This window comes from Caloenas nicobarica, chromosome 10 (genome assembly GCF_036013445.1).
Source record: "Caloenas nicobarica isolate bCalNic1 chromosome 10, bCalNic1.hap1, whole genome shotgun sequence".
Lineage (NCBI taxonomy): Eukaryota > Metazoa > Chordata > Aves > Columbiformes > Columbidae > Caloenas > Caloenas nicobarica.
The window spans coordinates 20004820-20017453 of NC_088254.1; the positions used below are offsets into that span (position 1 = coordinate 20004820).

Consider the following 12634-nt stretch of genomic DNA (forward strand, 5'->3'; position numbering starts at 1 on the left):
TTTTTTATAACAGTAAGTTATTTAAATGTTCTGGCATTTTTGCTGAAAATGGAAGAACCTGTAACAATTTTTTAGATATAATTTAGTGAAAATTATGTTGTTTTCTAACAGTTTTTCCTCCCTTGCATCTGTTTCCCAATCCACTTATTTTTACTTTGTCCATTGTACAAGGTTTTTCTTGCAATCTGATGCTATGTAGGCTGTCTATAACTAATGCCTACACTCATTTATAATGGATAGGTATTGATGTTTTTAACGTAGTTTTTAACAAAACTATGATTCTATGAAAACTGTCTCACTGTTTCAGGAACCTTAGGGGTGGCACAGAACTTAATTTCTTTTTTTTTGTTTGTTTGGGGTTTTTTTCTATATGACCTGGCTGCAGCTGGTTTTCTCCTACCAGTCAGGAGCTTATTTATCTCCAGTATGTATGCTCAGCTCCAGCCCAACTTTTCAACCAGTTTAACTAAATTTTATCATGAACCTAGAAGCATCCCAATAATTTCTGCTATTTTCTGCTGAGGAATATAGATGCTTAAATCATGAAATGAGTTTTTCCTGTGGTTTTTAATACAGGAGGAAGAATGCTGACATAAAAAGCTTTTTCTTCTTTCTGCTGTGTTCCTTCTTTCCCCCATAACTTCTGAGTTAAATGGTAGAATACTCAGAGAACATATTCCCATACCTCCCATATAGATGCTTCAGGAAAAGACTAAATTCTAATAACTCCTCCTTGCTCTGTTAGCCTTGAAAACCTCAATGGACGTATCAGATCATCCGTGTACGGTCAGGCTTTTGGCACAGCAGGAAATCCACAAAGAAAGTAAATCCAGAATTTGAAATCCTGGCTTGAAAGCTGTGAATTTGCTCCTCGCCCGTCTGTGAACAAGAATACTGTGTTGCAAATTCCAATAAGTTCTACTGATTTACAAATTTTTTTTCTTTAAAAAATATTTAGCAATAACTTTGTTGCCAGAAGAGCTTTATAAAACTCAGTAGAATATCTTCAGATCAGCCCAAGAGCTTTGTTATTAACACCTGGTGAATTCACACCTACATTCCCAACATACACAGGTAACTTACCTTAGCAGTACCAGTCACCTTCATCAGGTGTTGTGCTGGTCCTGGAACAAGTTATTGTTCTTCATTCTTGCTAGACTTCTAAAGGCATTAACAATATTGCTAAAGAAGGTAGAATGTGACACTGACAGCTTTCTTATTTTAATTGCTTTTAGATTAATATGTACTTAATGTAATAAAATTGGATTGAGCATAGGGGCCTATTCAAATTAGAACAATAATACAAAATTCATGCTGGTGCGGCGCTATGGGCTATTAGAACAGAAGACTGAACTTTGTGTAATAGACTTTTCCCTGAATTGTGACTATAAAGGCCACTTTCAGAACTGGAATGTTAGTATAAACATAATCTTACTATGAATTGTATTTATTTATTCACGCAGATACGCAAGTTCTGTAGTGTGAACCATAGGGTTTCCTGTTGAGAAATTCCCCTCGCGTAACAACTTTTTTTTTTTTTTTTCATTTGCAGCTGAATGAGGTGTGTGTGTATTTTGGAAATTGTTACTATAAATATGATAAAATGGTTGGAATGTGGCTTTAATTTTTTTCTTATAAATATAGTTTAGTGAACATGATGGTTTTGTCAGTAGAAGCCAAGGCCTACAGGCTTTGCCGTGTCTAATTCTACTTAGAATGAGTATCAGGAATAAGGTAGAGAAAGACCCATGTAAAATAAACCGATGGGCATAAACGATGTGTAGAACTGTGTCTAAAGCTTGGAATGAATTTGAAGGGAAAGGATTTGTTCCCCTCACTGCTGCTGAATATAATCATTGGACAGTATGTATTTTTTGAGACTGAAATTAATTTTATTTGAGAATAGGTACTGGAGTCCTGCAGATCTTCAAGATATTTGAAGAATACGTTCTAGAAATGGAGACTTTAAGAGCTGATTTTTTATTCTGAGAGGCAACAATTCAGTGTAGTTTGTGTCCGGGGGGGGTGGGCATGACCTGGGGTTGTACAAAAGCACACGCTTTTTTGCAAGCTCAGCCTGGAGGAACTTCAAAGGGCAAAATAAAAAAACACAACAGATGTTAATTAGAAATAGTTCTTTGACAACACGCTCTTCTCAGCGGTTAAGCTGCCACGGTGTGCCCTTGAGGTGATACTACCTTTACATATCGATCTTCTAGCGAAAGTGGTTTTTGTTTGTTCGATTATTCAATGCTGCGCCCCTTGTGAGAAGTTTGTTACTGGAAGTTTTACAAAATAAACATTTGGTAATTTGTACATGTGCACCAAATTTTTGCATTGCTGCTTCTCTTCAGTCTTACGGTACCTTTGTTTTTCCTCTTTCAGGAAATGGGTTTGTTAATTCTCGAGCTTCACCAAGTCTACTCGGAACCAGTGGTGGTGGGAACGGGCTGGGCAAAGTCATGCCTACAAAGTCTCCACCTCCACCTGGAGGAGGCAATCTTGGAATGAACAATCGCAAACCCGACCTCCGTGTTGTCATCCCACCCTCCAGCAAGGGTATGATGCCACCATTGGTAAGTTAAAACATTTGTTCCAGGACTGGCTTTGTAGAAATGTTTTGTCCGCATGCACAGGGAGAAACTATCTCATCTGCTTACCGTAGGTTACAGTGATAGTAAGGTGTTTGTTTTCTAAAATTTCACTAATGGAAATCTAAGTTATAAGTTATTACATTTGGAGAAATTAAATTTGTAAGGATTTTTTTTTAAAGTTTAAAATAGCAGTCTGACCTAAATGAGGTGAGAGTGCAATCCTAGAGACATAGATTAGGATTTTGTTGTTTTGATTTGACATCTCGCAGACTTGGTACTGAGAGCTTTGTTGGTTTGGAGGATGTGGGTTTTAAAAAGGATAATGCATTATTCTGTGGAGGAATGGGCTCGTCTTATTGATGTGAACTGTGTTAACGCGCCCTAAAGCACATTTTGTACCTGTTTTTCCTGGGTCGTAATGGTTGTGGGATGTAAAATGTAGCTTCAGTGGTAAAGATGGTCTGAGAGAAACACTTGTTTGATGTGGTGCGCTGGAATGCAACCGCGTGTGTCCTGTGGTGGACGTCATGTCTTCGATGAAGACATGAGAGAACAATGAGGATCAGGCTCAGTCTCTATTTGTGTACATTTCAATACTATATGTGGTTTGGCATGTTGGCAGTAATGTTTGTTCAGCCTACATTTGGAATCGCACGCAAGTTTCACATCAGGTGTGGGGCAACCACAGCATTGAGACCAGAACAGGTCTTTCAGGAAGAGTTACTCTATTTTTCCTTTAATTTGGTGGACCAGATCCTTTGGTCCCAGTCTTGCACTGTCATGCAGAAATCTTAAACATCCATGTGTACATTTTCTGTTTCCTGTGTATGGATGAATGAACCATAACCAAGAGGAGCAGGATATAAGCAATACAAATATATATTTATGTTTTTTTTTTCAAGGTATCACAAGTGCTTGCATTTGTTACTGCCATTCATGATGAATAATACAGAATTAACCCAAGTAACAAAAGCTATACTTATTCTGAGAGTAATGATTCTTGAAGTTTTGGGTTTTTCTAGGAATGCTGAAGTGTAGAAGACATAAGAAATACTCTGGCTGATTATTAAAGTGAAAATTACACTTTAAAATTAATTAGAAATAGATACAAGAAGAGCGTCTTGTTAATGTGGTTGTCCTGATGTGGGTAGTGCACGGTACCTGTTTACTGTTGTGTTGTTGAAAACAACACAATATGCAATTTAGGTTTTGTCGGTCTTTCTGAGGAAGCAGGAAAGAGATTTCAGAGCGGAGATTCTGGGATGGTACGATGGTCATATGTGAAAAACATTTTATTACTGACCTAGATGCTTGTTGGATTGGTCCAGCCAGAAACATAAAATATTATACTTCCTAGTAGTACCATTTAGAGAATCAGGTGGCAAATTCACAGTATTAATTAAAATAAATCCTGAAGCACAAATGTGACTTTTTATTTCATTTTTGAAAGCAATGCTATTTTTAGTAACCGTGTTATCCCTCTTGTTTGCTGAGTACAGTCGGAGGAGGATGAATTGGAGTTGGTGAGTTTGGGCTGCTGTTTGAGAGAGAGCAAGATGCTGAAAATGTCTTTTACTACAGTTTTTTAACTGTAGTTTCATTACATATTTTAAATAATTCCAGTGTTCCCTTGGTAGCAGACAAAAATACATTTGTTTTATCAAACTTTAAAACCCAAACAATTCAAGTTGAAAACACATCCAAAGTCCAGTGCTTTCCATTTGTAAACTTCTGTTATTTTTTCTGAAAATATTATTGTTTTTCTTGGAGGGAACATTGGAAAAGAGCCTTACAGAGTAACTGTCCATGCGTATAGGATATTTACTGTCTCATATAAATAACCACTTAACATCCTCTAAATTACTGGAATATTTTTAGAAAGTGGCTTCACTTCTGAAGTTCTTCAGATTGTAACACAAGCCCTGTATTACTTCTCTTATTTTCAAGGAGATTACATCATTGCTGGTGAGGTCACCGTTGTGGAGTTTAGAATTATTTCATCCTGCGTGAGATTATCAAACCACAGGGGTGTTCCCTGTTTACCAAAAGGAATAGAGGATTGCAAATGAATAATTTTACCTTTTTTCCAGTGGAAAGATATTCTGCTTTTGAAAGGAAACTCTTGGGATTTGTTTTATTTTCTCTATTTTTTTCCAAAACGTTTTAACATTTGGCATTCTGTCTGGAAAATAACGTAAGGCTAAAATCATTTGTAGCTTATTTTTAGAGCAATTTGCAAATTGTTTAGCTGCCGTAGCATAAACCATGCAGAAGATGCTGCATCAGAGTAAAATTGTGAAGATAATACATAAAGAAGTCCGCATATTACATACCTTCCGTTTTGAACATGGACCTGTTGCTAATGAGGCTCTAATTGCATGAAAGCATGGAGAATGTAGTGATTTAGATGTATTTCTTGATGAATGCATGCTGTTGGTTGATTTTTTTTTTTTTTAGCTTAACCATGATTTACAAAAGTAAGGGGAAGTGATTTTTGACAATATTGAAGTTTTTAAGGTTTATTATTACAAACAGCTGTCATGCATATTCCTCTCACCTTTACAGAGGAGCGCCTGGTTTCTAGCGCAAGAATTCAATGTAAAATTCAATGTAAAAACACTTAATCAAAATAGCATTGCAATTGGACTGATACAAAAGCGCTTCAGTTAAGGTTATTCCTACCTGGTAAAAATCGCCGTGCTCTTTGCAGCATGAAATAGCGAGTGGCGGGTGGGGGTTCGGGTGCTGCGTGGAGCCGGGGCCCTCTAGTGGCACCAACCCTGGGCCAGGGCAGGGAGCTCACACCAGGAAAATGCGGTTGTGTCTTCCTCTGACGTGCTGAAGAAATAGGAAGTTACACCTGCACCGTTCCGTCTCCTATAACGCCGATTTCTGGTGCTCATTCCGGTGCTGGGAGACGGTTCCAAATCACAACTGCGAGGATTCGGCGTGGTTGGAACCGAGCACTGAGTATGAAACACTGATAGGAACGGTAGCGTAGCATGAAAGAAAGATATTGGATTCTTCTTGTTACTGCTGTCATTGGCACCAGTTAAAAAAAAATAATTTAAAAATTCCTGAAAATTATCAGGAATCTCTGGCTGCATCTCTGACTGCAACAAATATTAGACACAACTAAGTATTTCTTACTCTTTTTGTGGCTGAGTGTTCAGGAATTACATTCAGAAATAACTTACCTTAGAAAACTATCTGTATTAGCCACTCAAATAATAATAAAAAAACAATCCCATGGGGAAATCCTTTGGTCTGGATTGTTTCCCAGTGTGCTCCTCTAACTTTTCCATTATCCAGTAATCCCAACTTTATAGGCTGCTGTCCAACAAAGCTTTGGAAAAACGTCAATTCCTGACAGACACAAAAATCTGCTCTAATAACATATCTTTATGCCAGATAAACTTGCTCTAGCAGAGATTTTCAGAAGTACGTAAGTGATTTATAGGGATAAATTACACAGAAAATCAGCGGGGACTTTCCCTGCGACTGAGGGCTTTGAAATGTGGGAGCTCTGAAGCAGCGGGTGCATCTGCTGAGCAAATGCCAAAGAGCCTCCAAATTCTAACGAGGCTCAAAGGTGGGTTTTCGACAGAGCCAGACAAACCAGAGATCAGGAGCTGGGAGCCAGTGGAAGACTGTAGCTAATTTTCATGTGGTAGCCATGGTACACTTTTTTCTTTAAATTGGGAAGTTGTAACCAAGGATTGATAGCCCTCGATTCATCTTCACAAATTTCAACTTAAAATGGAATAGAGCCGTGGTTCTGTACCTGCTCACACCGTTATTATAAAGGGAATCATGCATTTTTAATACTGCTCACAATCTCAGGATCAGAGCGGAAGAAAAAAATACTGAAATACTTGTGTACCTGTCCAAAATAAAGGAAAAGTAGTAGTAGCTTCAATCTTTTAAAGCTAGGAAACGGAACTCCGCCAAAGAGATGAAAACCTGCTACTTTTCGAGGCAAATATTTTTTCAGGCATAGCGAGAGGCTTGCTTTAAAACATATTTTCAGCAGTTTCAAATCTAGCTCCCTTAGTTGGGACCAGTTCTGTAAGAATGTAGAAATACAGGGTGTAGAGACTTGTAGTATTGCTAAGACTTCTGTAGGTAAAACTAAGTATCTGTTGTTTTAAAAATAAAAAAATGTGACATTTCCTGTTCTTGACAGTGTCTGGCATGGCTAGATGGTGTCGAACTACGTATTTTGAAGAAAGATTTCAAGTTGGCTCCCTGAAGAGCAGTATGTTCAGGGACAGCAGCTGTGCTGCCTGCTGGTACTGACCACGGTGTTTAATACAAGCTTTTATAAACAGCAGATTTGGTTCAAGAGCTTAATTTGAGTGATATGTTTGCTACAGATGTTCATGCCGGTACATGGGAAAGACAGACTGTTATTAAAAAGCCACGTCGTGCCTACAGTTAGAACAGATAATCTGAGACAATCTAGTTCAGCTATTTTTCCTGTCAAAAAGCACGGTTGCTCTGTCTGAACTCAAATGTCATTTGCTTCGAAACAAATCTGCATTATAACAAGAACTCTCTCAGTTTCTCGGGAGCCATGGGAACAGCATAGTTTATTTTATCACAGAGGTCTTACCAACACAAATTTAGAAGATCTCCGTGTTCCTTTCAGGACAGGTGTAGTCAGCACGGTGTCAAAACTGGCAGCTAAAATTCTGAAAATTGGATAAACAGCTGGGAAGTGGGAGACTCTTTTCTGGTGGAACTGCACCTCACCATCTGTACTAAAACCCCTTTAAAAATAAGACTAGAAACTCTTAAATCACTTAAGAACTTCTGAGAATCGTTGTGTGTATCCCTAAGAAATTGCATTTATTTTTATGTCTAACACTATTGAAATCTGCATGCACGGGAAGCGGGCCAGTGAGTCTTCATTAATTTTTCATTTCAATTTGCCAAGATCACTTTGGTTGTCTTGAAATGTTTTGGCTTGTTTAGAAGATCTATCCTGACAAAAAGGATGCATTTGTAACTAAAAAATAAAGCGAAGAAACACATTTTAATTGAATGCTATTTTTACATCAATCACTTGATTTTTCTGTTGTTCTAACCAATATCACAAGTGTTGTTATTTTTAATCGTTTATAGAATACCCAAAGGATAAGTAGTTCTCAGTCTACGCAGCCTCTTGCTACCCCGGTGGTGTCCGTGACGACTCCCAGTTTGCCCCCGCAGGGACTGGTGTACTCGGCCATGCCCACCGCCTACAACACTGGTAAGCTTTGTTTGCCAGAAGCGGCTCCGTTTGTCACTTGTACGAGACTTTTGTGATTCATAAGCCCAGAAGATTTGCATTTCTGTGACGCTTCACTTTATTTTCCTCTTCAGTTCAAATGAAGGCTCTTATTCATCAGAAATGAGCCTTTAGCTTGGAAAATGTGTAAATGTTGAGACTCAGATCAGGAAGCAGCTTTCAGTCAGGTTGCACACAGCTGAACACAGAGACAGACAATAAAACACGTTACTTAGAGCAGTGGTATTTGAGCTGTTCATCAGAGAACGGAAACGCCTCATGTTGAAGCAAGAACTGATACTGCAGAGCGTACGGTCCCGTTCGTTCTGCTCCACTCAGTTCCAGCAGCAGAAGGGAATTGGATTCTTTCAATTTATAAAAAGCCCAGACGTACAAAACCCAGGTAGGGCCTTGTCTTTTTGAGAGCGAGGTAGGACCCGCGGGAGGGCGTTTTCACCGTTTCACCACTGCATGTCGGGATTATCTGAATGACCTTAAAGCTACTTCTTACACAAGATGGGTGGGATGCAAGGAATTGGGTAATGTCATAATTGGTTTGCCAGTTCAGAAAGTATTTCATGATGTGGTGCCTCCCACTTTGTCTCCACACCAATAGAGTTGATTTTGACTTCAGTCTCAAGGTTCTCTATTTGTTACAAACTCTGTGTGTAACCAGAGAAGGAATTTTTGTAGTCATTTTCTTGAAAGTCTGCGGCCTTGATGGTGTTAGGTTGATTACCGTTGATCTGGGATGCAGTGTTTAATTTTCAAATGCACCTGCAGGGAAACTACATTGCAGATAAATGTCCATACATTTTGTAAGTCAGAGTTAAAATAGCTATTGGTTATAACCAAAAAGGAAAACAATGGAAGTAATTCCCCGGTTAGCCATTCTCTTTATGGAAATCCAGTTAAGACATTCAAATGTAAGTGCTAGAATTGTTGAAACAGCAATTTCTGAATGGGAGGCTGCTGTGTTGGCAGTGTTAAGATTTAAGTCTCATTTGGTAGACTTTCAGATTTTTCCTCTGCCAAAGAAGATGGGATTTCATACACTTTCTGCACCTCTTTATAGCTTTGAAAGCCTGCGCTACAGTTTTGAGTTTAGACTCGTAGCCATCTTCCAGCCAAACCACTCACATCTTTTTGTATTTGTATTTTTTTGTGTCAATGTGCTCATTAAGTGCCACTTATTGCCCTTCAGCCACTTTCTGCCTTGGTTTGCCCAGAGGTGCTGCCCCCGGGGAGTTTTGACAGTGAGGTGTGTGTTTTGTGTGAGGTTTGTGTTTTGAGAGGGACTATTTAGTCATCAGCAACACTAAGTATTTATACTTCGGTAGCACCAAATTGTTGAGCGTTTATGCAAATAATTGCTGCCCTGAGGGGGGTTAAAGTCTAAAGAAATGAATGAAGGAGAAGATGGAGTTGCAATAAGTGAGAGCGTGAAGAATTGTGCTTGGTGACTCGTTTTGGATTATAAGCCTTAAATGTGAATTTGCTAGACATATAGATCTTTGATACTTGCCACAAAGATGGCTTATATATTGTATTTAATGTCTGTTTAAAGTAAACAAATAGTTCTGGTCCCTGCTCAGAAGACCCACATTGAGTCTTACCTGTCACGTATGGGAATCTCGGGAAGCAGCAAAGACCTTTGAAACTGGTGTCCCGCACAATCAACAAGTGCTGTTGTCACTGGGATATGGCTTTAAAACCCAGCCCATTTCCTTTGATAATTCAAGAATTTGTGAAAAGCTCTCAGCCTTTAGTGTTTTTCAGACATTTTAAAATTGTTTCTATTTCACTGAGCCTTTCAGGGGATTTGCAAACAGAAATTCGATGTTGAAACCAGATGGTCACCTGGGTATTCTCAGGGTAGTCACCACTTAAATAGTAATTTCAGTTTTGCAGTTCAAGGACTAAGATAAAATTTAAGACGCCTGAATTGTTTTTCTGGATTGATGGAGGTTTTTCCAGGGCTGGAAAGGATAGATTCAGCCCTTAGATCCTTAATTAAATCGTTGGATATCAGTTTTGCACAAATTTGCTATTCTATATAATTTGTTTCGCTGGAGAAATATTCTTTCTGCAGATTGCTGGAGGAAGGGCCAGAAGAACAGAGTTACTTATGGAAAAACAGTCTAGGCATTTTAAAAAAATATTCCAAACCCACAGAGATCAGTTAAATAGTAACTTACTCTGGATAGAGCATATCTAGCCATAAATTATATTACTGGCTTTAGGTCAGTTATTTTGCAAAGTCACAAACTTCAAAGGTTATCTTGTTGTTAAGGTCACAGCAGTAATGTTTTCTGTCACGTAGAAGACGCTCGTTTGTCTGAACGACTTTTCCATCTTGCACATTTAGAAATTGCTGTCCTGCTTTTAATTGCCAGCAGATACATGATGATTTAGGGAAATGATAATGCAGCTAATTGCGTGGTGGCGTACGTATTCTTTGGGAAAGCGTCTCCTCAAACCCCTGTCATCAGACACATTCTGTCCGAAGTACCAGAAGTTAATTGGCCATTATCATAAAAGCTATAATTGCAAAGAAAAAATACATGGAAATGGAATTCCTATGAACATTTTCTTCAGGTCTGCTCTTCCAGAAGTCCCACGGGCACAGACCAGCACCACCAGCTCACGGGTTTACATTTACCACATGTGCACGTTGCCACAGGTCTCGCTGCTTTGAAGGCTGAGGGCATCTCCTACTCATTGGAGGGCCGGATTTTTTTTTAATTTTAGTCTTGCAAAAGGACTTTGGATTGATCAGCTTGGGAAAAATCTTTCTGAATCAGTGCAGAAATTGTGAGGGTTTTCTAGAGTTCAGATAAAACTGTCAACTGAGAAGAAACCAAAGGGCAGCTGAAGTGGCATCAGTTGCTGGGGCAGGTTCTCAGCGCGATGCGTTTGCTGAGGGTCCTGCCCGCGCTGGGCTCTGCTGCCCCCGGGCTGGGAAAGGGACACCGGGAAATGGCCACAGCAAACAAGCTGCTGGATGCGAATGGGCAAATTGTCCAAGAAAGTTTATCTCAAGAGAGAGAAATCATCATGGTGTTGGCATTTTAGGACAATACTCACCCCCTCTTCCCACCCAAAAACCGAAACAAATTAAAACCAAACCCAAACCACAAACCCTACTGAAGCAGAAGTTTTGGTTCCTCTGCTGGCAGTATAAAATAATTTTGGCTGCCAGCATTTTGTTGTATTCTTAAGAGACTAGAAATTATTTTAAAGAAGCTATGCTACCAAATAATTAAAAGCAGAGAAGTGTTTGTGGCTTTGTTTTAAAAGTGAGTGATAATGATAAAGTGAAAATAACTTCCCCTGTGTGAATGAAGTGAGAACTGTCTCAGCATTACAGCCTGGCCAAAACTAACAGCCAGTCAGTGGTGTTGATTAGGAATATATTGTACTTTCTATTATTCATGTAAGTTGTATTTCTAAATAATTATTTTTTGTTGTTGTTCTAAATAAAGAGGTCCCTTTTGTTTATTTGATACAGAGATGACAGTTTAATCAGACATAACTTAACGAGTGAAGCTATCGTGGGGAGAGGGAGAAAGTTACAGTAGGACTGCAGACATGGGGTGGGCAGAGGGGTCACGAAGGTCCCAGTTGCAGTGACATGGTCACACTGTCCCTCAGGGACCTGTCCCTGCCCGTGTCCCCACCTCATCAGGCGGGACGAGCAGCCAGCGCTGCTCCCGGGAGGGTTTGGGGTGTGGGACTGTGAGCATGGCATCCCACAGCTGCTGCCTCCCACCTGCGAGCTGAGCCAGAGCCGGGATCCTCAGTGAGTGCAGTGCCAGAAACACCGTTCCTCCCGAACGCCTTGTGTGAATTCTTCCCTTTTTGTTTCATTTTGGAATTTCCATGGAGACTAAAATCTTCAAAAATGCAAATACTTGTCTTGGTGGAAGATAGACACATACATATATATATTAAAAATGCATAAATATGTTGTACCTGTGGGTTTAGAAGAAGCTATATGAGACAGCAACATATAGGAACTGAAAGCAGAATGCAAAGAAATTGGCATTTGGAGGCTCATGTCATGTTAAGCTCCTTGTGAAGTTAGAAGGACTTCCAGGTTCTCACCTTTGGGCTCCTTTGGGTCGCTTGCGTTTGTTTTGGGCAGAAAGCCTTTCTATTTGTGTGCATGCACGTAGCGCAGATTCTCACCTAGATCTATGTATGTATATATACAAAAATAAATCTGCAAACTGCTTTCTTGTTTATTTGTTTTTCCCCTCTCAGATTACTCGTTGTCCAGCGCAGACCTGTCGGCGCTGCAGGGGTTTAACTCCCCGGGCATGCTGTCCCTGGGGCAGGTGTCGGCCTGGCAGCAGCACCACCTGGGCCCGGCCGCGCTCAGCTCCCTCGTGTAAGTACAACCGGGCCCGCGCGGTGCGTCTGCCACTTCGGGCTGAATAATCTGCGCATGGGGATATTTAGCACGGGACCGTTTTGGTTTCTTGTGTGCCGGTGTTGGTGTGTTGCCTTTCAAGTTTGCTCCTCGGCTGGAAAAGCGTTGTTGTTTCACGTGGTTGTCCCTTTTGTCACCACAGTGCTCAAGCTGTGTCCCTGCAGGCCCAGCTTCTGACACAGGCGTCACCTGCGTGGTGAACTTAAAAACCAACAAATATTTCCTATTTCCTTACATTTAACTTCTATAAATGTGTTCAGTACTTTAATTAATGCTTTCTTCAACTCTGTTTCTTTGCTTCAGTAAGTTGCATTTATTTAGATACTTATTTTG

At 39.8% G+C, this 12634-nt stretch overlaps 1 protein-coding gene across 9 annotated transcripts in view; it reads left to right on the top strand.

Annotated features, from left to right (window-relative positions):
* Positions 1–12634, top strand: part of MEF2A (myocyte enhancer factor 2A) — an 81708-nt gene that overhangs the window by 66462 nt on the left and 2612 nt on the right. For 6 of the 9 annotated variants that reach the window (XM_065641456.1, XM_065641462.1, XM_065641459.1 and 3 more), the window contains 4 exons: positions 2386–2576; positions 4094–4117; positions 7722–7848; positions 12133–12259. In XM_065641456.1, the coding sequence (XP_065497528.1) occupies positions 2386–2576; positions 4094–4117; positions 7722–7848; positions 12133–12259 (469 nt within the window). The remainder of the gene's footprint in view (positions 1–2385; positions 2577–4093; positions 4118–7721; positions 7849–12132; positions 12260–12634) is intronic. The other 3 variants (XM_065641465.1, XM_065641460.1, XM_065641464.1) reach the window with 1 other exon arrangement.